The sequence below is a fragment of the Gymnogyps californianus genome, chromosome 2 (assembly GCF_018139145.2).
Source record: "Gymnogyps californianus isolate 813 chromosome 2, ASM1813914v2, whole genome shotgun sequence".
Taxonomy (NCBI): domain Eukaryota; kingdom Metazoa; phylum Chordata; class Aves; order Accipitriformes; family Cathartidae; genus Gymnogyps; species Gymnogyps californianus.
The window spans coordinates 63,084,976-63,107,483 of record NC_059472.1 but is presented as its reverse complement, the minus strand read 5'-3'; the positions used below and the strand labels follow the sequence as shown (position 1 = coordinate 63,107,483).

The following is a 22,508-nucleotide window of genomic DNA, read 5'->3' as shown; positions in this document are numbered from 1 at the left end:
TTCAGCTTCTCTCAGTACTATTATTATTAATATGTTTTCCCTACTCTACTCTCCCTCCTCCCTTCCCGCCCTGGCCACTAGCCCTCCGCAACCTCGTCAAAGGGATGGGTGTTTGGGGTGGGGTGTAGCCGGGGAGGAAGATAAGCCTGAGAAAGGGAGGGGGAAGCGAAAGGGAGAGATTTTGCTGTCGTCTCTGGGCTGATTGGAAGAGGCAATCATTGTATCTGCGGCCGGAGGATTAGCAGCTAAACTTTTATTGCTCCCTTTTGTGCGTGTGTATGTGTGTGTGTGTGCGTGTCTGTGCGTGTCTGTGTGCGTGCGTGTGGGGGGGCGTGTAAATGGAGAAGTCGTCTCTCAAGGGGGAAAATCTTTTCAATTTCCCTTTGGCAGGTGCAGTTCAAGGAGGAACTCATGAGCATTTTGGCTGATCCATGAACTGATTAGGGGAGGGGAAACGGTCCCTCTCGTCTTACTCTTCCTTTCCCAGTTTTGAAATCATTCTTTCCCCATCACTGCCACCCTCCCGCCCTTCCCCTCCCCTTCCCCTGCACTGAATGAATGGAAGAGTCTCCAGGGTTTTCTTCTGCTTCTCGCCCTGGACTGGAGAAGTGAGGGGACATCTCTCTATCCTCATCCATCTCTATCTCGCTCCATCCATTCCCGAGAGGATTTCAGACGGTGCAATGTGTCTTCAGCCTCTTGCTGCTTCTACCACTTGATACTATGCTACGCGCAGGGACAGGGTTTTGCAAAAATGGATTTGTTCGATTTTAGAGGATTTCTTCTCTAATAAGGATCGCATTGCACACAAATATGACTAAATCCCCTATTTGGTAAATCTTTCTTCCCCCCCACCCCTCCTCTTTGGGTTCCCTCCCGCCCGCCCCCACCCCTTCAGAGGAGCAAGCACAGGGAGCTGATGACGGACCCATTAATCCCTTCTTCAATGCATCAAAAGAAGCCGAAGGGCTGGAAGTCGCTGGGCTCGGAGTCCTGCAGGAAATGCTTCGATCTGCTTTTGGTTTTGTATGAAACTGGTGACTAGGGGCTCGGCTCGCCCCGCCGCCGCCGCCCGCCGGCACCTGGATGCGCGGGCCGCCGCCGCCGCCGCCGCCTTGCCCGCCGCCGCGATGCAACGCTTATGGTGGTGCTGATGATAGCTCGGGTGTGATGGGATTGAGCCGGCGGTGATTATTTGAAGGCGGCGAGGGAGAGCGAGTGAGAGGAAGGGCTGCTCCGCTCTGCTGTGTGTGGGCTTCGGGATTTTTTTTTTTTTTCTTCTTTTCCTACTTCCATCCTCTCCCCGCCACTGGAAGTCCTCCCGTATCTAAATGGAATTAGTGGAGACCGAAGCCCCTTGTGTAAGGAACAGACATGACCCATGGGCGCAGCTTCTTTCACAGTGAGTATCTCCCCTTTCCCGCCCCCCCCCCCCCCCCCCCCCCCGGCTGAGCTCCGCCGCCGCGCACGGGCTCCTGCCCTCCGCTGCCTCCACAACTAGCCTAACGGGACGCCCAGACCTCCGCGGCGTGGGGGTAAACTCCCCCCACGCACACACAACACCCCCTTCCCCACCACTCCGCGGTGCAGCGGAGGGGAGCCGGTGTGTGTCAGCGCTGTGGGGCGGGGGGGGGGGGCACACACGCTCCTGCGGGCTGGAGGTTTTCACCTGGGCGCGACGCGGCTGATGGCTTTGGGCTTGACAGGGGAGAGAGAGGGGAACGGCCCCCGCTGTCCGCGGCGGTGCGGTGCGGCCCCAGCCGGGGCTCGAACCGGGGGGGAGCCAGGGGCGAGGGGGCGCGGGGCAGCGCCGAACGCCGCGGCGGGGGCGGCCACAGCGGGCGCGGATCCCGGAGGGCTGCGGGGCGGGGGCGGCACCCGCGGGCGAAATCCTCCAGGAGCAGCAGGGAGGCACCGAAATGTAGCACTTATTCGTCGAAGACCCCCAGGGGCCTCAGGCTGCGTGGATGGGACCCCCTCTCCCGCCTCCGTTTTGCAGAGGGTCCGCTCTGCTGAAGGGGCTTGACTGGCCACAGTTCCTTCCCGCACCTCTCTCTACGCCCACACCTGTAAAATAGCAGCGCTAAGGCCAGGTATTGCTTGTCCAACAACTCTTCGCTAGGCTAAGCCACGTCTATGCCAAATTACATTCTCCAAAAAGCTGCCTGGCCAAGAGATAAATCTCTTAATGTACAGCTTGTAATGGAAAAATGCAGAGATCCAAAAAGATGCAAAGATGCGTAATCAGAGTGGCACTAGAAAGCATGATTATAATTACACCCGTGATTAGGAGGGAAAGGGGGAGGAGGAAGACAGAGAGAGTGCAACAAGAAATGTGGTGGAAACTTCTTTAAAATAATTCCCAAACCCAGATAATCACAATATTGTTGCCGTACTGTCAAAGCTTTCCAAGTGACAGTTTTCAGTGAGTGAAGGTTGCATGATTAGTCTCTGGGGTCGTCTTTTTTTTTTTTTTTCCCCTTCTCTATAAGAAGCACTGTTCTTTTTCTGTGGCTTGAGAAAGAACAAGGCAAGGGGTCATAGAATAAAATGGACTACCTTGACTGCCTACGAAAAAAATATTGTGTTATCTTTTCCCATAAAGCCCATAATTTTAATTACTTTCTGGCAACATACAGCTTTTGGTGATGCTGTGTTAACGCCACTAAATCAAGAGGCTTTCTCCCAAATATGGGAGAAGTATTTCACTTCTTCTATCCAAATGTTAGATATGATATGTCCAGAACAAACTTAGTCTCTTAGTCTCTTCTTGTCTATTACATTTTATTATCAAGGATTATTTTGACTCCTTATTAATAATCAATACTGACCTGACGATATGTTAGTATAGCTCCCTGCTTTGGAATAACTCTGTGACTTGGAAGCATCCTTTCTAGCAGTTACAGCTGGAATTGAAAAGACCTGTGTTTTTTCTGTCATCTTGGTAATAATATCTCTGTGACTTGGACCAACTCTCTTTACTTCTCTGAACTTGAATTTTTTCCATATAGAAAAGGAGGGGAGAGCTAATTGGTAACGGTGCTTGAAATGAACCTGTAAGGATCAGATATGAATTGTTATTAATTGCCTAAGAAGAAACATTTCTCACATGAGGTTGGTTTGGCTGTTGTGCATCCTATTCTAGCTTCCATAAATTTGTGGGCAGAAAGAACGCCGGCAGCTGGCTCCATATTCTAACACCAATCCACGTTACACTATTGAGAAATTGGGTTTTGACTGGTGAGGATTACAGGCATAGATGCAGTATGTTCACTGCATGAAACACAGCTAAAGTAAATGAGCAACTTAGTAAATGGGCAAATCCTGCATTGCCTTCAGATTCTGACACAGCCGGCAGGCAGAGTCCCAGCTAGCACATATTTCCAGAATCCATCCCTGAGGAGAGTAAGGGCATGAATGGTTGGGTAGCATTCAGATCCGAGCAGAAGATGTAATGTTCTCACTGAATGCTCATGACACAGAAGAGTTTTTAACTACCAGCTCTGCCAACATCTGTCTCTGTTAGCTGGGGGATTCAAAAAGACACAGGGGCTGTGAGCCTGACCAAGAAATAGTGAATATGCTGCCAAGCCTTCATTTTCCCAGGACTTCAGCCTTTCCCTGCTTAATAAGGTAGCCATCATCCATGCCTCAAACCCTCTGTCACACGGGAGGAGTCAAAGGCATAGAAATAGAGATCTCAATGTCATCAGAATACTGGAAATATGGAGACTGGCTTCCTTCAGGGTAAAAACTGCACACAATTTGCAGTATAAAAGCTGAAAATGACAAAAGCATCATCCTTGAAAGGATCATTTAGGTAGCTAGTTACTAGTCCATGATGACTTTTGGTGTCTCTTGGGGATAAGAAGAGAAAAGAATGCCATTCAATAACATTTGTTAAAGACCACAGGTCCATCACTTCCTTATGATAGTCAACAATACGAATGGCAGCTGATTGATCCAAAATACTCAGAACAAACACGCAACTTCATCTCCACTTTAACTTCAGTGCAGTCTGGGCACTATGTCTGGGCTTAACGCCAAACTAGCTGGGGTCAAAACCCCAAGCACTCCAAGAACTGATGGATCTGTTCTCTTATGCTCTTGGTATCCCACTTTCTCCAATAACCAAAGAAGATATGGGTGATGACAAGAAAATGCTATCATCAGCGCATGATTTCTTCATCAGGTAGCTAGCTAGTCACTTTGATCTTCCAAAGCAGTCTCATTATGACTGGCCTAAGTGTTTGCCTCTTAGCCTTTTCTAGCTAAAATGTTATATTCAGAAACTCCCAGAAACTCAGGAATTATCTCCAGGTTGAAGTCCATCTCAGAAAGGTCACATTTGTTCCCAAGAGGCATAGCTATCCTATCACAGTTGGAGATAGGAGATTTCTATTTGTAAAATGGGCTGCAGATTCACTGCAGCACAAAGCAACACCCTCTCTACAAGTCAAACAAACTAGATTAATGAGACTGTTAAGCACACACAATAATTTACTTCACTGGGGATTTGCAAATGCTTTGATGGATGTGAAAAACCCAACCCCACACTTCTTTCGTACTCCCAGTACTCATTTTCAGATTTTATTATGCCATAGCAAGAGACATTAGTGAGTCCAGTGGCACTGAAACTTAGCAGGCCTTTGTCTCCCTCTGTTAAAAGCAGCCGCTTTTCTATTACTGGCCCAAGCTATGATTATATAAATAAATATTGGTAAAATGTTTTTCTCTAATATTAAAAAAAGAAAAAAAATACGAGGGAAACATCAGTGCCTGGGGATTTTGTTTTAAACCCAAAAGATCTCCTCTTTAATTGGATACATTTACAAAGATAAATACTTACAAGGACAGATCACAAAGAAACTTGTTTATACAAAATGTGCAATTTAAAGATGCAAGTAAGCATGAAACCTTTTTTTTACAGTAATTCTATTTAATTTGTATTCTTCTAAGATAGATGTTTACAATTGATTCGATTGCAGGCACTATCACACTGTGATTTCTAATGTGTATTTCTCTTTCAGTTGTAGCAAGTCTAATCATCCTACATTTGTCTGGGGCAACCAAAAAAGGAACAGGTATGTAAACTTCAGACATTTTTTTCAGACATTATATCAGAGTCCAAAGTATGGATTTGAGTTGTTAGTTTAGTTCTTGAAATTTTTAGTAGTTCACCTACTTCCAGTGTCTGTCCTTTTTTCATTTGTTTTGAGTATTAGTGTGCCTGTACACACACAAAAAACCAGTGGTACTTTTTTTAACAAGTTAGTGACCTGAGCCACAGCTAGATCTAACTAAAGACTCAGCCTGACTCTAACTAAAGACTGTGAAGTGCCCCCACTTTCAAATTGGGAAGTCCAGTTTGGGCACTGAGCTACCTATGCTTGAGATCTTTTTGCTTGTTGAAGTAGAATTCAAAATCTGAAATTGGGTATCATGGGTGCATTTGTGCAGGGTGGGGATAGAAAGAGGTTCTTAAAAGCCCTGGATGCTAAGTGTGGTGACAGTCAAGCATGGAGACTTGCTAAGCACAGTGTGTGCCTGAACTTGTGCCTGAATACTCAGTCCCTGCAGGCCTGAATTCATTTCAGGAAATTTGGATCCATGTCGCACTCAGCTTGGATAGAGACCAGGAGGAAAGAGAAATGCTTGCAGAGCATAAGACAGATCTCAGGTGGTTAAAATCATCCTTGGAATGTGCCTGTCTCCCTCCATTGATTATAAGAGGGAGCCTCAAACAACTCGGCTCTACACATCAGAAGCTTAAGTTAGATGAGACATTCCTTGGATATAGATACCTCATTTGGAGCAAAACACAGGAGTCCTCTTCAGACACCTGTTTGAGGTCTAGAATCTGCTATCCTTCCTTTTAATACCAGCCTAGGTATTTTTCCCTCCAAAGAATCTATCTTACTTTAGCCTACTTCTTAAAGCATGATGCCCAGGAAGTGATCCTTCATCTTATTCAGCCTGAACAGACTCAAACCTTTGTCTTCAGGCTCTCTACCAATGTACAGAAAGGAGTGCAAGAGTTTCAGGGCTAGGAAGAAATCAAACAAGAAGGTCTGACTCTGCCCTCTGATGATTCACCTAGGAGGAGGAAAGTTCTGGGCTGTGATTCCTGGCCTCAGAGCTTCTTATTAATTTTACAGCAAACAGCAAGATAAAAATAATCTATGAACCAGAATCCAGGAATTCCCCCATCTGTCTCTGTCCAGTGAATACAAAGTCAAGCTGCTGCGAATGTGAAACAACTTGTACATTCTATCACAATTCTGTGTTTTTTTCCTTGATTTTGCGACTCCAATATATTCCTGTATTAAGGCACATAGCTTGCTGATAGAGCACATGCTTGAGCCTTTTGAGATATATGAGTGGGAAACACGTCTGCCATTTCTTGAGCAAGTGCTTTCCCTACAAAGTTATTATTTAAAAAGCAATATAAATATGTCTTTCCCTAGACAGCCAAGCCTCTTCTCTGCTTTGAAAAAATGTTTTGAGTAAGAATTGTATGTTTGTACCCCTAAAGAACAGCCTCGTTTTCCCCCAGGTCAATGATCATAATCTTAGTCTCAATAGAAAAAAGCTGAGGCTGCTGACAGAAGGGACTGTTTTATTCTGTAAGAGAATTCTAAGTGTCATAGGGACATAATAATTTGTGAGCTAATTGTATAACGCTTAATGTGATCATTTCACAGAAAAGCAAACTACTTCCGAAGGACAGAAACCAGTGCAGTGTGGAACTTGGACAAAATATGCAGAAGGAGGCATCTTCACTTCTCCCAATTACCCCAACAAGTATCCTCCTGACAGAGAGTGCGTCTACATTATAGAAGGTGACCAGCCGAAGAATCTTTATATTCTATCATCAACTGTATTAAAAAAAAAAAATCTTTTATTTTATTATATGTGAAGAGAAGGTAAAGCCTATATGATCATGATGAAACTTTTCAAGACACAAGGTTTAGAGAAGCTCTCTCTGTACTTTTTTTTTTAAATTTATTTAAAAATTTTCTAGACCATAACAAGAAATACTGGAAAACACTTGATTTATTTCCTGACATCACTCATACATTAGTCCAGGTGGTAAGTATGCACGCACGTAGTAATAAACACAGTATAATTTATTTCAGGATATTCAGAGAATGAATAGAACTTAAAATGCTGTAACATGACAGAAGAAAGAATATTTTAAAATGAGTGAAAAAGGTGAACACAGGAAATGAAAATGCTTTTGACTTTCATATAGATATTTTAAACTTATCATAACTGAATCAGGGACAACAAGCATAGCTAGGCAAAGTACAGTAAAGAAAGTCATAGAGAAAGTATCCATATAGCGAGTGTGAAAATTATTTTCCATCCAATTGTTCATGAGAAATGAAAATAAATGAAAAAAACCCCAAAACCGAAACAAAACTGGAAAGGAATAAACATTAACACCAAAGAGCTGTAAGACACAGTTTTAGAAGAACAGACAGTTGCAGGCATGGAGGTCATGTAAGAAAGACTAGAGGTGTATTACAAGCAAGTTATGTGGTTTCTTTTCATCAGTCTCGGCACAACGGATGTTGAAGGGATTGTTGTGAAAATGAATCTGTGGAAAGTAATAGAGATTAGATACTGTCAGAGCTTAGTAGCAGAAAAGATGAATCAAGTACAGAATGGTAAGCCGTTGGAACCAAGAAGATTCATTCATGAGTTGTGAATACATACAGAATACAACACTGACGCTTGTTCTATCCATGCTTGGTTGGACAGAATTATTAACTACAAATGATGGAGCAAGGAATTACAGAAATATTTATCTTACTAAAGATGAGGTAGTACCAAGAGAGATTTCCAAAGGTGTATAGCTGATTCAAATTGAATTAGCTGCTTTAGAACCCCCCACTAGGCCCTTTTAGAAACTAGTCTGTCTTTCCAAATCCAGTGCTGAGTTACTAAAAGAAATATATTTCATAAAAACCTTCCAGGGAAATGATGGATAGTAAATGTTGTATGTATTTTTTAGGAAAAAAATTCACAGCATAATGACTGAGATCTCTGAATTCCACTTTAGTGCTATGTAACCTGACTGAAGTCAGAAGTAAAGAGGTGATTATAAATCATGAAATCAAACAAGCCCTTTACAGAAAATTTATGCTTGTCGAGTCTTCCTACTTGAGTCTGAAATTTAAGCAGATGTATAGTAAACATTTAAGTTCTTTCATAGTTTAGTAATTGATTTAAAATAAAAAAAAAAACAAAACGATAAATGTATATGTTCAATATGTACTAAGCATTATATTTTTTGTTACACTTATGTTGCTACATCCAGGTCTTTTTGCATATATTGATCAAATTATCTTTCTAACATTCCTGTGAGCCTGGGAAGAAGTAAGCCTATTTTATCTTCAAGGATCTGAAACACAGAGAGATGTTTTATCATTAAAGAGAAAGGGTGTGGAAAAAAAATAAAATATGACCATTTTTGTAAACCCCAATCCAGTATCTCAGGCCATAAGGTGTTCCTCCTCTTAGTAAGAAGGTGCACGAAAGCCCTTTATTGTAAAGACCTTTGTCTTTATTATAGTAATTAAGTACTTATAAAAATATAGTTAATAAGTTAAAAGGTGGCAAAATACGCTGTTGAAATAACCTGATTTAGAATAGCTCAAATTGGAAATGTCTAAGAACAATTTAGGAAGGAAAGATTTAGTCAACCAACTTCTGTGATGAAGATTAAATTCCACGTTGACAAGTTTGGAGCAATGTATAGTAAAAAAGAGTAATCTGAACTCAACAGACACCTTGTTATATTTTACGGGAAAAATCAATCTGGCAAAAAGCAGTTGCACATAATTTCTTACGACACTGATATTTTCTGCTTCCTATCCAGCCATAATCAACAGTTTGGGTTGCAAGTGGGTATTTTAAAACCCATGATGATAGTGGCTCTATCAGTATATAATTTGATGAGAACCATGCATATTGCACAACATTTTCAGCTCTGATCTCCCTGTGTCTATTTCTACCTTCTAAAAAGATCAGGAATAGTCATGTCTGAAAAATGTCACAAAAATAAATAGAGATGTAGTAAGATGTCTGAGCAATGACATTTTTAAAAGTGGCAGTTTTCAAAAAAGGCAAAAGGAGAAACACTGAGGGACAACAAATATTATTTTGTAATTACAGTCAATTATTTGTCCATATTTATTATTTTTACAACATATAAAAATGGCAGAAAATGATAAAGAAGGCTAGCAGGTGAAAACTTTTCCCCATATCTTTTATATTCTGTGGAACTCATTGGCATAAGATATGGAAGTTAAAGGACTGCAAAAAAAAGGATTAACTATTTTACTAATAGCAGTATCTTTGAGGTCAGATAACAATCTATGGAGTGGATAATCCTCGCTAATCCAGGACATAAACATCCATTCAATTTTAGAGTAAGACAGAAACATCTCCACATGCATCTTATTCCTGTATTTATTACTGAGATTCCAATACGCTTCAAATAGCTTCTGGCTGCTGTTGAATATCAAGTACCAAACTAGGGGGACTGTCGATAATATCCATAATAGCATTCCCACATTGCTATCTCCACTTTGTGTGTCTTAGAGAGTTCAGCATACCAGGACTGTATATACCATACTGACAGTTGTATGATGTGAGTTTAAATACATATATGAGTCACCAGGTTCCTTCCTGCCTGCTTGCTTTCGTTCCTTCGTTTTTTGCTATCAAACACAATCTAGGGCAAATTCTGATGGCTTCTCTCAAACACAACTCCTACTGACTTTAGTGGACTTGAGTGAGGACTTCAGCATGTAGTGTGTTGTAATAAAACTGAATTCCATCTCATGATACAATTTTTTCCCCCACATTGTAGCTCATCTCAAATGTATGCAAGCCTTTTATCATTTCAAAATTACTTTGGTGAAGTAAAGGAGCTGGCAAAAATTGCCATGATCATAGACTGTGAGTTTCTAAGAGAGAAGAGAATTTCTGACTGCAGAGGCTTCTATCCTAGCAGTCAAATGCGTAAGCAGATCAAACAGCTAGAAGTTTCTTTTTCTTTTCTGTTTTTTTTTTCTTTTATTCTATTTTAGTAGTAATGATAATTAACTATTGGAACAACTAGGAACTTTAAAGTCCAGATTGGATGCCTTTCTAAAAGAAATCCTTTAGGTCATCCAGAAGTCATGGACTCAATACAAAAATTATTATGCTATAGAGGAGCTTCTGGTGAATCCCATCTGCTTTTCAAAATGCATTGAGAATTTGTTCTTTTTTTTTCTTTCAGTCTTATTGGGCATTTAGAAAATGTAGGAAATAGCTGAGTGTACACATTAAATTCCCTGTTGGGCCCAATTTCACCCCTTTCGCATATTCATGACTCTAACCTGGCAAAATACACAGCTGCCCAGAACACCCGCAGCAGTGGCAGCATTAGCCTTTGTCAGACTGCAGAAAATTTGGCATGTGTGCTCCAAAGGGAAATTTGCACAGGAGATTTTGTAGGAGCAAAGGCTTTTGTTTGTTTATTTAGGGAGCGGGATAGTCATACTTTACACAATATATCTTAAGAATTGGTTTGGAAATCCTGTAAGTGAAATACTTGTAAGATTTTATCCATTCTTCAATTTTTAATAATTAAATGCTTATTTATAGATATAGGTATGGACTAGTATTGCTTTACGGAGATGTGTAATAAATCTACTTTATATGTTTGTGGACATTTAGAGTTAGCTCTCTTGAAGGTCTTCCATGTTTTCACTAAAGACCATTAAACTCTTTAATCCTCGATATTTCACAGGTATTAGCAAATGGTCACGTATCACTGTATGAAAAAATCTCTGCTCAAAGTCCTTTTGTATTTCACAGTGATTTTTGTGTTCAAAAAGTTTTCATCAAAACAAGGAAAGAATCCTTTTTTAAAAGGAGGATATAGGTGGCTTTCTTATCAATAATAGCTGGACAACCAGAAAGACCAAGGATTATTGAAAACTATTAGTACTGTAGCAGCTCAGATAGATAGCGGTAGGTGTTGAGTTCAATGTCTCATTTCCATGCAGTCTGGTAAATTGAAACAGATTTTTTGCTTACCTTCAGCTGTCAGTTACACAGACTTAGAAGCTGATCAGAATTAAAACCTTCATTGTGTGTTTTTGCTGCAACTGTTCTTCTACCACAAGTTGGAACCCAATGCCCTTTTTTTCATTGAATGTAAAATCTCAAGGCAGCACTTGTGTAAAATAATTAGATGAAAAATATGACAAGACATGCAAGCATTAAGTAGTCTTTCCATGTTATTAAACATTTTTGAAGAAAGAGAATTGGAAGCTAAATATGGAAGTTTTTTAAGATTTGAAGTAAAATCATTTTATGAGACAGCTTCAATATATTTCATTTGGACTGGACAACAACTTTTCCTGACATTGTAGCCACAGAAAAAGTTCTGAAGATGTGAATGGGCTTTACCTGTGAATAAGGATACCAGAAATGACCATTCCATCCCTCCTTTTCTGATTAGATGACCAGATTCCAATCCAGTCTGTAAGAATTGCATATTCTGGGCTTTTTCTTTGTTTTGTTTTGTTTTTCTGTAGCTATACATACATTATTATTAGTCATTATTCTGGACTTGTTCTCACTGTATTTCTGTAAGTTTTACTGTGACCACATTTGCACACACTTTGTTCCAAAAGCTGTGGCACAAGATGTGTATTTATACATTACCTGCTTGTTCTAGCTTGCGTTTGGCAAAGAAACTCTTTGCTAAAGCTGGAGTATAAGTCTGAAATGATACCTTTTTTGCTAGAAGGAAGTTAAAGTTGGGAGTTTAAATTGTGTGTTTTCATCCCTTATGGTCATTTCCAGGAAGATTTGAATAATTTTGTTTCTTAGGTAGATTATTGCAAACAAAATATTTAACCTTTAACTCTAAATATCATACAAGATAAGCACAGAGGTGCATTTAAAAGCACACGATGAAAAGGTGCATGGACGTGTGTTATAGCATCCCTTCCTCCCTTAGCCCAATCTTTTGTGATCACCACAGTCCTCACAGTTATAGAAACACAAAGTGTTGCATTCCTCGGGAGAGTTAGGAGAAAGGACCTTGTCCTGTTTGGACTAGATTGCAGAGCAGGCTGGGACACAGGCAGTACCTATACTAATACCTAAAACAGGTCAGGAGATGTTCACTGGCCTTAAGGCTGACAGGCACAATCACAAATGTACAGATTAACTCCTTTCACTTTCCCAGTCAAGAGTACAGATACAAACTGCTTGCTGTGAATGGTCCTTGACTGATGCAAACCACAACATCATGCCTAAGAACAGGTTTTGGCAGTTCTGACTGGCATGGCCACAATGATGCCAGGAGTTGGTTTTAACATTTCAGGAGTGTGAACGGTCAGTGGTCCAGCCCCCAAACTCATTCCCCAGCCTTGTTTTGTGTAGCAGTGGAGAAATGGTGCTAATGAATAGTCAATGCTCCATTCTTAAAGCGGAGCAGCCTCTATCCATGGGAGCTTTGGGGGAAAGCAGAAACTCTTTCTTGAGCACTCCTTGAGCTGATGTGATTCTCTCTGATCCTATAGCAAGAACTGAGCTTCACTAGGAAAAGCCTCATCTTGACTTTGTTGAAAAATAAAAAAAAGCAGAGAAGAGTAAACTATAGCAATATTCTGATCGTAAAACCAGTTTGCAATGTGAGATTCAGAGCGCCACATGGAGGTTGTGGAAATTGTGCAGTTCTTTTTTAACAGGCCGTGCTTTCACCGAGTCAATAGATCTCATGTGTAACTCTGTAGGTCTGATTCTCTTTTACCGACAAAGACTCCTTTTATATTATACTGAGGCTATAATTGGCTTTAGGGCTCCTTTTCAACACCAAAAATCATATTGAATGACTAAGCTATAACTCAGAGGGCGCCTCATGCCCAATTTTATCATATGTTACATGAGTCTTGGATTCAGAGAAGACCTGTTAAGGATTTAACTATGGGCCAGCACTTGTAAGCCTCATCTTGGTATGAACTAGAGTAGTGAAGGCCTAACACAGGAAGTTGATAAAGAACAAATGGGTTATGTTAATGGCATAAGCCATTTTTGAAGCAGGTATCTCTTCGTTGCCGTGGAAAGCAGAGAAGCCATACACTGTGGTATGATGGTGTCTGACACTGACAGTACTAGCAGAATTCATCTTCATATCTAGTTTGCAACATTAAAACATTACAATAAACTTTAGGTAGGTTAATAACATAATATTTGAATAGTAAGTATATAAGATTTTCAAGCCTTAATGAGCATTCTTAAGATTACCTGAAGCATTGTCAGGATGGAGTTTCTGATACCTGACTCTGCAGTCCCCAGGTGAATGATGAGTAGTTCTCAACAAATCTCCTTAAATGGAATAAGAGCATACAAAATATGATCCCAGATTGAAACGTGCTGATTGCTCTCTTCTGCCCTAGTATTGCTTAGTTAAGTTTAAATCAATATTTGTTATAAATATGTGAAGTCAAGGGTAGAAACATCTGAACAAAATTAATCAAGGGTGTCTTCCAGTTATTCAGTCTTTTACTATAGTCTAAAAGATCTGCTTTGGTCTTCAGACCTCACCAACGGCAGCATTAATAAGATCTTCTTTACAAGCTTTATTATCTGATTTTAATTTTGTAGTTTTTTTCATACTTTCAAAGTAGTTTCATTTCCATGGACTGTGAATTTGGTGCAATTATACGTAAAGTTTTAGGTTTTGATTTTGCTATTGAATTTGTGTGGGCACAAAGATCACAAATTTCCTGTAAATTGGTATAAATAACAAGTCAATAGTGTACTTCCCTAAATGTGAATTTCTCCAAATTGAGAACAGTAGATCAGGATTATTTCTTACGTTAAATTAAATATTTCAATAAATATCAATCACCCAATTATATTAACATTGAAAGTAAAGCTATTAAAATAATCTTTCTTCTCAAATAACGTGCTTTATTAACTTCTTCAATGCTTCTTATAAAATGAGGCTGTATTTATTTACATGAAATAGTTGTAAATGGGATCTGACTGTGTGCTCTTATGTAAAGTTTATAAGATTTACCTAATGTCTTTTTATTTAGTTCATTTTAAATAGTCTGCCTTCTTATGTGAGTAATGAGCTCATCCCAAAAGTTTGAATTTAAAACATTTCAAAATACATACAAGATCTAGGTTCTGGTCGCATTGATAGTTTCCCTATTATTCCTGAGGAAAGAAATGGAAGGATACTGACTGCTGGAGTGGCAGCAGTTTCCATATTAAGCTTATGCACTCAGCTGGGAGTTCGATCTTGCATGTTTTCACGTGAAAAGAATGGTAACTAACTCAGGCAAAGCTCATAGCAATTTCAACCTCTTCTAATATGTATAAAGTGTAGGACATGATCCCATGAGAGATACAGCAGGCAGTAACACAACAAACCCTTGTCTTAGCAGAAGGCTTTGTCAGCAAAAGGCTGTATCGCACCACAATCTAGACACTGAAGGCATACATTTTTTGCTGTGGACAGGATTAAGCGTAGGAACAGCGCACCCCAGGGACACTGCATCTGTTAAAACCTGTAGACAAAAATCATGATTTTTTTTCTCCTTTTAAGAAAATACTATAGTTCAACCAGTAACTATTTTGCTTTATATAGGAGATGCCAGGGAATATTTGTTTTAGAGATCATTCTGACTGCCACTAGCCTTAGTATCTATGAATAAAGATGATTTTTATGTCTAATTAAGTGACCACTATAAAGTTTCTTCAAGGTTTTCAGTAGAATACTATTTGCTTTTTAGTTAGACGTTAATTTTGCTTCATCCTTATCTAGTTTCTTAAGTGAGAATTCACTACACTTGTCCTTATGTTTCAAATGAGATGATAAGTAATTCTGAATATAAGCAATTACACTCAAGCTTGTCGTTGACTGCAGTACATATAGGAACAGAACTTGTCCTTCTTACACAGTTCTGATCAGTTTTTTCTTCACCTTTGTGAGCATTAGGTAAAAAAGTATTCTGATTAACATTTCCCCCCCCAAATATAAGAAAATCCTGGTTTTCTAGATGCATAAGTTTCTTAGAAAGATTTTGTGTTTGAACCAATTGTTCCTAAACTGTATTTTGCTTTACATCATAGACATCTCTCTTAGTTTTGCTAAGAACTGATGTCATGAGCACTTTTTTAAAGGAAAAGAATAGACAAGTAAGCTGATGGTGTAAAATTTATAAAAATATAGGTGTACTAATTTTCAAACAAGTTTTCAAGCAAAACGTTAAGATGCATACAAAATTGATATATTTGATTTTCTTTAATTTTGTTTTATGTTTGAAGGGTCTTGGTTTACAAAATAATAAGTTAATTTTCTTTTCATCTTTAGCTGCTCCTAGACAATGCATTGAACTACACTTTGATGAAAAATATTCCATAGAGCCTTCTTGGGAGTGTAAATTTGACCATATTGAAGTACGAGATGGACCTTTTGGCTTTTCCCCAATCATTGGACGTTTCTGTGGACAGCAAAATCCACCTATGATAAAATCCAGTGGCAGATTCCTATGGATTAAATTTTTTGCTGATGGTGAGCTGGAATCTATCGGGTTTTCTGCTCGGTATAATTTTACACCTGGTGAGTACAAACCGTCACAATTTTTGATAGAAAAAGCTTAGCATAGTAGCTTTGCTAATGATGTATAATTGTGCTGTTGAATAATATCTATAACTGGGACTATGTTTATTATCAAGGAAAGCATTAACAGATAGGAAAATGCTAGAGGGTATATCTCTTTTGCATAACAAGTAAGGCTTATTCAAGGAAGAAATTTTCAACACAGCTTTGTCCAAGATGCATATATTCAGCCTCTGCAATTTTTAAAAGAATTGTTTTCAATTGAATTCTATTATAGAAAATAATTCAAAATGTTTCATGGGAATTTATGTGTTTTATGCTTGATTGTTACACTGTGCAGCTTTTCTTTCAAAATGATCATTGTTAAAGTATTCTAATAAAAAAATGTAATTATCTCAGAAAATTCCATCATTGGTTTTCCACTTCACCAATCATTTCCCCAGCTGAGGAGACGAATAGTTCTCCCTTCTCAATAAAGCAAACTATTACAAGTATTGCCAGAGGAAGTGTGAGGTTCAAATAGTAAAATGTATTAAATATTTTTTCTAAAAAAGATGTAAATCTTAATTGTAATTGTACAATTATTCTTTGTCACTTTTTAAATTTAATTAATTGAAGTAAAACAAAATTCATAGTCATACTTTCCATTAATTCCCCTCCTCCCCCCACTTATTAATAAAAGATTGCTGATTTTAAATTTCATTTTTGCCTGCAGCTACACTATACTGCACTGCACTGCTGGACTTGACGTAGTTCTGTACCTTCTTATGTATTGAGTGATGCATCATACCTTAATGTAGCTCGCTCTAAACCACTGTAATTATTATGTAATTTTGTCAATTATGTCACTATTGTTTCAGCTAAATTGTTGTATTAGGTGGAACAATATTCTTTAGAATATCTGCTAAAATTAACTGGCCCAAAATTCTGCTTGCTTAGTTATTCCACTAGCATCACAGAAGATAGCAGGACTACCTGAATGTTCATCTATGCGGTTTTCTTTCCCTAATGCAAGGAAAGTAGTTATAAAATTACCCAGCATAGTTCAATTTTCTTTTAAGTCAAAGATACTGTCTTCCAGAGGGTAAACATATTTAGAAGGTTCAAACAGCAACAGAACACAGAATTTCTGTAGCAAATAGCCTGATAGCTAGATATATGTATCTATTGTAAATGCAAAGACAATGGACGAAATTTTACTGTATCCACACATCCTTGTCTCTGAAAAGTGAGTTGAATTTGTATTTCTCATATACCATGGCTCTGTGGGCTTTTGCCATTTTCCTCCCCAACTTTGCCAAAAGTTCTTTGCTTTAGATTTCATGTCCTTGTTTCAAAGGGTTATGTATTATGGTTGAAAAAATGTTCATAGCACAATCTTCAGCTTATTCTGTCTAAAAAACTCTCAAGTGAAAAACAATTTAATGGACCATGTTTTATCCTCGTTCCTTTTCTACTGATGTAAGGTGAAATTCTACACAGAGATCAATGCTGGTAAATTGCTATAGCAGCATAAATTATTCCAGACTTCAGATGGAATAGCTATGTCTTTTTTCTTTTTTCTTTCTTCTTTCTTTTTTCTTTTTTCCTTCTCTTCCATAGATTTTAATAGGAACCTCTGCAAATGATAGACGGTTTCTAGGAATATTGGCCAAAATGAGAATATGATTAATCTGTCAAGTGCAAAACAGCATTGCTGCCTCCTTGATCACCAGTAACAGGAAGCAGTTCTCATTCCACATGATTACTTGACCAGTCTTTTATTATGTAGGCATGGATAAGGCTTGACATTTTGAGATCGGCTGTCCAAATGTGTGCAGCGGGAAGGGTCACTGTCAACTCATCAAAAAGAGTGGTGGCTTTCAAGAGTGTATAAAAGAGTAGCGTAGAGAGGAATTGCCTCCAGAAATTATCACCTAAACCATCTAGATCCATCTTGGCTAGTGACAACTTCTGAAATTAAATTATGAACAAAGGAGAGATTAGAAGAAAATTTTCAGCTAACTTGTCTTTAAAGAACATCAAGAAAATGATCCAAAGCAAAGACTCATTTGGAAACTATTGGTGTCTAGGGTAGCTGAACACTCAGGGGAGATGCAGTTTGTTGCATTCATCTCACTAGGCACAAGCAGCACACTGCCCAACTGCAGCCTGCATAGAAGACTTTCCCCATCCCAGTGACAAGCACAACAGAGCTATTTCTTTAGTACCAGCAATCTTTGATGTTCCCCAGCTGTGTGGTCCCCACCCACCCCTGAAATGTTCCTCAGCTGCAGCTTTTGCATTTGATATCTTGATGGAGGCTCTGGTTTGCTGATAAAGACAAGAAATGTGATGTTGAATGTGTGGGTGTGAGGCAAGATTTAAAAAAATTAATTAAGTAAATTTGACTAAATTGAAGCTGCAACCATTTATTATTATTTGAATGGTACCTGGAGAAACAGGGAAAGAAATTATTTACTATGTCTCCAGGGTGTACAAAAACAGCTAACTGGATGAAATTGAAAAAAACATCAGTTAGAGTATCAGGAAAAATGTTCCAATGAAGATCTATTAGTCTGTGCAAATGGAAAGAGCCCTGTCACCTGAGGCATTTTAAAACTAGTTTGGACTAGGTCCTAAAAAAAAGAAATTATATAGAACAATCCTAAGGAATAGACTAATATTTTACAATTACTAGAACTTTTCTGTTTAATAATTTCTTTGACTCCTGGGTATTGAAACGGTTGGAACTCCATCCACTGATGCAAAAGTCCAGTGGAGTTTCAACAGCCTCTCAACAGGCTGGGTTTTCAGGCATCTTGAAAAAAACGCAATTCTCTTGCCATAAATTCTGTTCCATTTAAATAGGTTCTTTTTCAGAGCACTTTTCAGCACTCTAAAAGGTGAGATCTAGCAGAAGAAACAACTTTAATGACAAATCCAGAACTACACACAAAACCAACACAAACACACCCAGTAAGTGGTAAAACTACTGAAAATTTTGCAAAAAAGTTCTTTCTTAAGAGGATAATATAGGCTTTCATTTTTGTGATTTTATAAATTATAGGGTTAAGCAAGATGTGGTTGAATGAAGCTGTATGTATGGTATAAGGATCGACTATTTTAAATGTCAAAACTCTGGGTTAAGGGAAGAAGTTGTCTTTTTCTTTTGTATTATTACAGCTGAATACCAGTAATAACCAGATGCAATTTGGATGTAAAGTAAATTTTCAACCTTTTTATATACATGAGAGTTTATAAGCAAAAACTCCCATATTTACTCTTCATGTACTATTTTAATTTTATTTTTTATTGTTAAATGTTGTTTAACTGTGATCATTTCTGAAGGGAACTATCTGAACCTATGAAACCGTCATAAATGTATACAAACATTTTGTTGTTTTTTTTCAAATCTCATGTATAAAAGAAATAACATATCAGAATACAGTATTTTCAAGTTGCTCTGGTTCATTTTGAATGCAAATATGATTGGCTAGGGAAAGACACACGAGACAAGTCACATGATAATCCTTTCTTGCCCTTGTTTTGTCGTTCTTTGGGCCATTGAAAGGCCTACACCTGAAATTTCATTTCACATCTCTGGGTCCTTGGACTCCATCTGTTGCCCTAATTTTTCCTAAAAAGTTATATCTCAAGAGCATTTTCTGAAATGGTGTTGAATCACTGTTGTGTAGAAAAATGCAAGTATTACTTCAAGGGGACTTATTCTTGACAACAATTCTTTAAAATGAGTCAATTTTTTAGTGCAGACAAGGATTCAGACAGAGAGAGGTTATGTTTATTTGAGCTTTCTTACTCAGCTAGAATAATCAGATTTCTGTTTATCCTCGTCCCTGATTTTGCAGAACAGTGGCTTAAGATAGCACATCATTACTTTCAGTTCCTTCACTTAGTAGAAGCCATCTGTGTTTTTATTTAGCCTCATTAATATAAAGGTCAGTCAGTAATGTTTTCTGTTCAACTGCCTGATAATGGAAAAAGAAAAAAAGCTTTATACACTTATGTCCCGAAAAGTGGAGTGTAAAACATTGTCTAATCAGAATAACAGTACTTTTACATCCCCATTGCAGAGGTACAAGTAGCTGTAGAATGTCAGGGTAATAGAATAATGACATCATTTATCTTGAGGAAAAAAAAACCCAACCCAAATTCTTCCTGTTTGGGGAATTTCCATATTTTAGGACTGATGAAATATTTAATGTGAATTTATTAAATTCAATCACAGTTCTAAAGAACTTAGATAAGATATTGTCAAATCATTTTGCCATCTAATGTCCGTGTCCTGCCTTGTGTGTATTTAAGGAAGGGATATTTCCCAGGCATCTGGGACAGCTGAATACTTGTGGGAGCTTGCTCACTTGCTTTTATTTATTTGTTTATTTATTTTCCTGTTCTATTCTGAACTTGGTCTGATTGCTTCTAAGTTAACATCAGCAGTGACAACAACTTTTAACTAACTTGTAATCCAGTTAAGTTTTTTGAGAAACAATAAACAATCTCAGAGCCGTGCGACTTTGAATGAGTCAATCTTTTTCCTTTGGGATCAGAGTTGGTTTGAAATTATGAGAAGTTACTCGTTATAACTCTTCGTTTGAACTTTTGAGACAGAACCTTCTGATGTTTAAAAAAAGAAAAGTGTGAATTTGTTTTATTTATTGAGATTTCTAGCCCTCAGCACTTCAAATTATTATAAGCAGCTTCCTTGAGTTATGAACTTTTAGTGTGTTCATACAAGCGTGCAACAGTCAGGCACTTCATTGCTGTTTACAATGTATTAGGGCATCTGGTCTTGTGAATGAGAAGGAATTTCACTGTAGTATCTAGGATGATGCATTTGCATGTTACACTGAAAATCATGATCAGCTACATAAATACTGTCTTTTCAAAGGAATTTGATTTGTATTGTGCTGTTCTATAGATTCCATTAACTTACAGGAACTGTAGGATTAGGCCCAGAGTATTTCAGTACCATAAATGTGAGAATATAATGGGATAATATGTTTATTTTAAATTTCAAGTGAAAAATAATTCCTTATGTGGAGCAAATGAGTATCTAAAAGATCTCATGGGATTCTCAGGTCCCATATTACCTCTTGTTATCACATACTTATATTTTTCTTTCTACAATACCCAAAAGGCAACTACAGAACTTCCTGGTTTAGAAATCCTTGCATGCTGGAAGCATCATATTACCAACAGAAAGAAGTTGAACACTTAAGTTCCTACCCTGTTGAGCTTTGCTGTAAAAATAAGAGCAATAGAAATATAAGATATAGTTTTAAGTATTCTAACATTGGAAGAAAGAAAAAACCCAAGAGCTGCATTAACTAGGGACATTAGAGTTGCATTTGTATTGACTGTATATGAATATTGGAGTGAAGGGGCTTTCCAAGTCATGTAGTGTTTTCTCTCACACTGGGACTGCAAGCAGCAAGTTTCCAAATCATGCCACAAATGTTTAAATTCATATCCCTCTATTGATAGATCTTAAAAGACTTTCAGAGTTAATTTTATTTGGGCATTTTCTGCTTCAACCATTGTTATGGAAGACCTGTTCCAGGATCCAAATTATTAGGAATGTTCTTCTGATTTCTCACCTAAAATTATTCATAGCCAGCTTATGTCTTTGCCTTCTTATACCAACGTTACTTGTTAGCTTTGAAACCTCTTTTCTCACCAGTACTATATGCCACTGCATCATGAGCTTAGACATGACAGTCATCTCTTTTTTAAGATGTCAGTTTGCTTGTCTACACAAGCCAAATCGATGTACTGCCTTTTTATGCCATAGGCTTTTTGTTCTCCCCGCCATCAGTACCACCCCTCCTCTCTCCAAGAATCTCTTCTCTGCATCTGTTCCACAACAAGTTGAACACAGACTTCTAGAGGAGGTTTATTAGGATATTGTACTGCAGTACAGGTACAAATAATTCTTTTCTACCTCCACAGGAAATACCTTTCTTGATATGTAGGTGATCTCACCAATAAAGGTGATTATGGTGTTGCATTGCTAAATATTTACAGAGGAACCACATTTATCTCACAAAAAGTCTGTCTTTTCGGAAGCACCTGGGAGGAAACTTTAGCAAGCTTAGATATGCATTCAAAAATAATACTAGAAAACCAAAATTTTTAGATTAAGCTGCATTTTTACGACACCATTGTCATAATTCTCAAAATAGTTTGTATTATTACTTGTTACAGAACAATTAAAACTAAAACTTAGAGGCAGGAGAGGATTTTCCTTAAATATGGTCCTTCTCTTATGCTCTTTCCCCTAAGGATATACATTTGGCTTTATGCAAATACTATACTGAGTTAGCTTAACCTTAGGTCTGATAAAGAGTGATTACCCTTTGCTTTAAACCCCTGCAAAATGCGGAAATAATCAGTGAGCCCTGGGAATTTATTTTCCCTATTAATTCTTGATTTCTCTGTAATGTTTGTGAAGCACTTGGAAATGGCAGAGTAGGGAAGATAATATGGAATTTGTACTGAACAAAAAGCCTGGCTAGTTGTCTTCCACAAGTGTTTGGAAACAACTTATTTACAATGAGAATTTTCACTGTTGATACACATATTCAGAATAACACCTCCAAAACCTGTTGTTAAGTATCTTACTCGATAGTTCTCATTCAAATATTTTAACACCTATTTCTTCAGGGAAAAATGAGAAACTTTGTGCCTCATATGTAATGAGTAAGGAGTTTCTGAGTACTCTTCAAAGTTGTCCCAGATCATCCGACTTCCTTATCTGGCAGATTTTCTAATAGCTCTTACTGTGATGCACTTCTGGCTGATAGTGGTGTGGCCTCATCCTGGCAACACTCTTGTCTCTAACAGTTTCTCTTAG

General features: G+C 38.2%; 1 protein-coding gene across 1 annotated transcript in view; it reads left to right on the top strand.

Moving 5' to 3' along the window:
- Window positions 1-1,374: 1,374 nt before the first annotated feature.
- NETO1 (neuropilin and tolloid like 1) overlaps window positions 1,375-22,508 on the top strand; it is a 68,087-nt gene continuing 46,953 nt past the window's right edge. Inside the window, exons 1-4 of the mRNA XM_050892298.1 lie at window positions 1,375-1,402; window positions 5,031-5,084; window positions 6,705-6,842; window positions 15,404-15,652. Of these exons, the coding sequence (XP_050748255.1) occupies window positions 1,375-1,402; window positions 5,031-5,084; window positions 6,705-6,842; window positions 15,404-15,652 (469 nt within the window). The remainder of the gene's footprint in view (window positions 1,403-5,030; window positions 5,085-6,704; window positions 6,843-15,403; window positions 15,653-22,508) is intronic.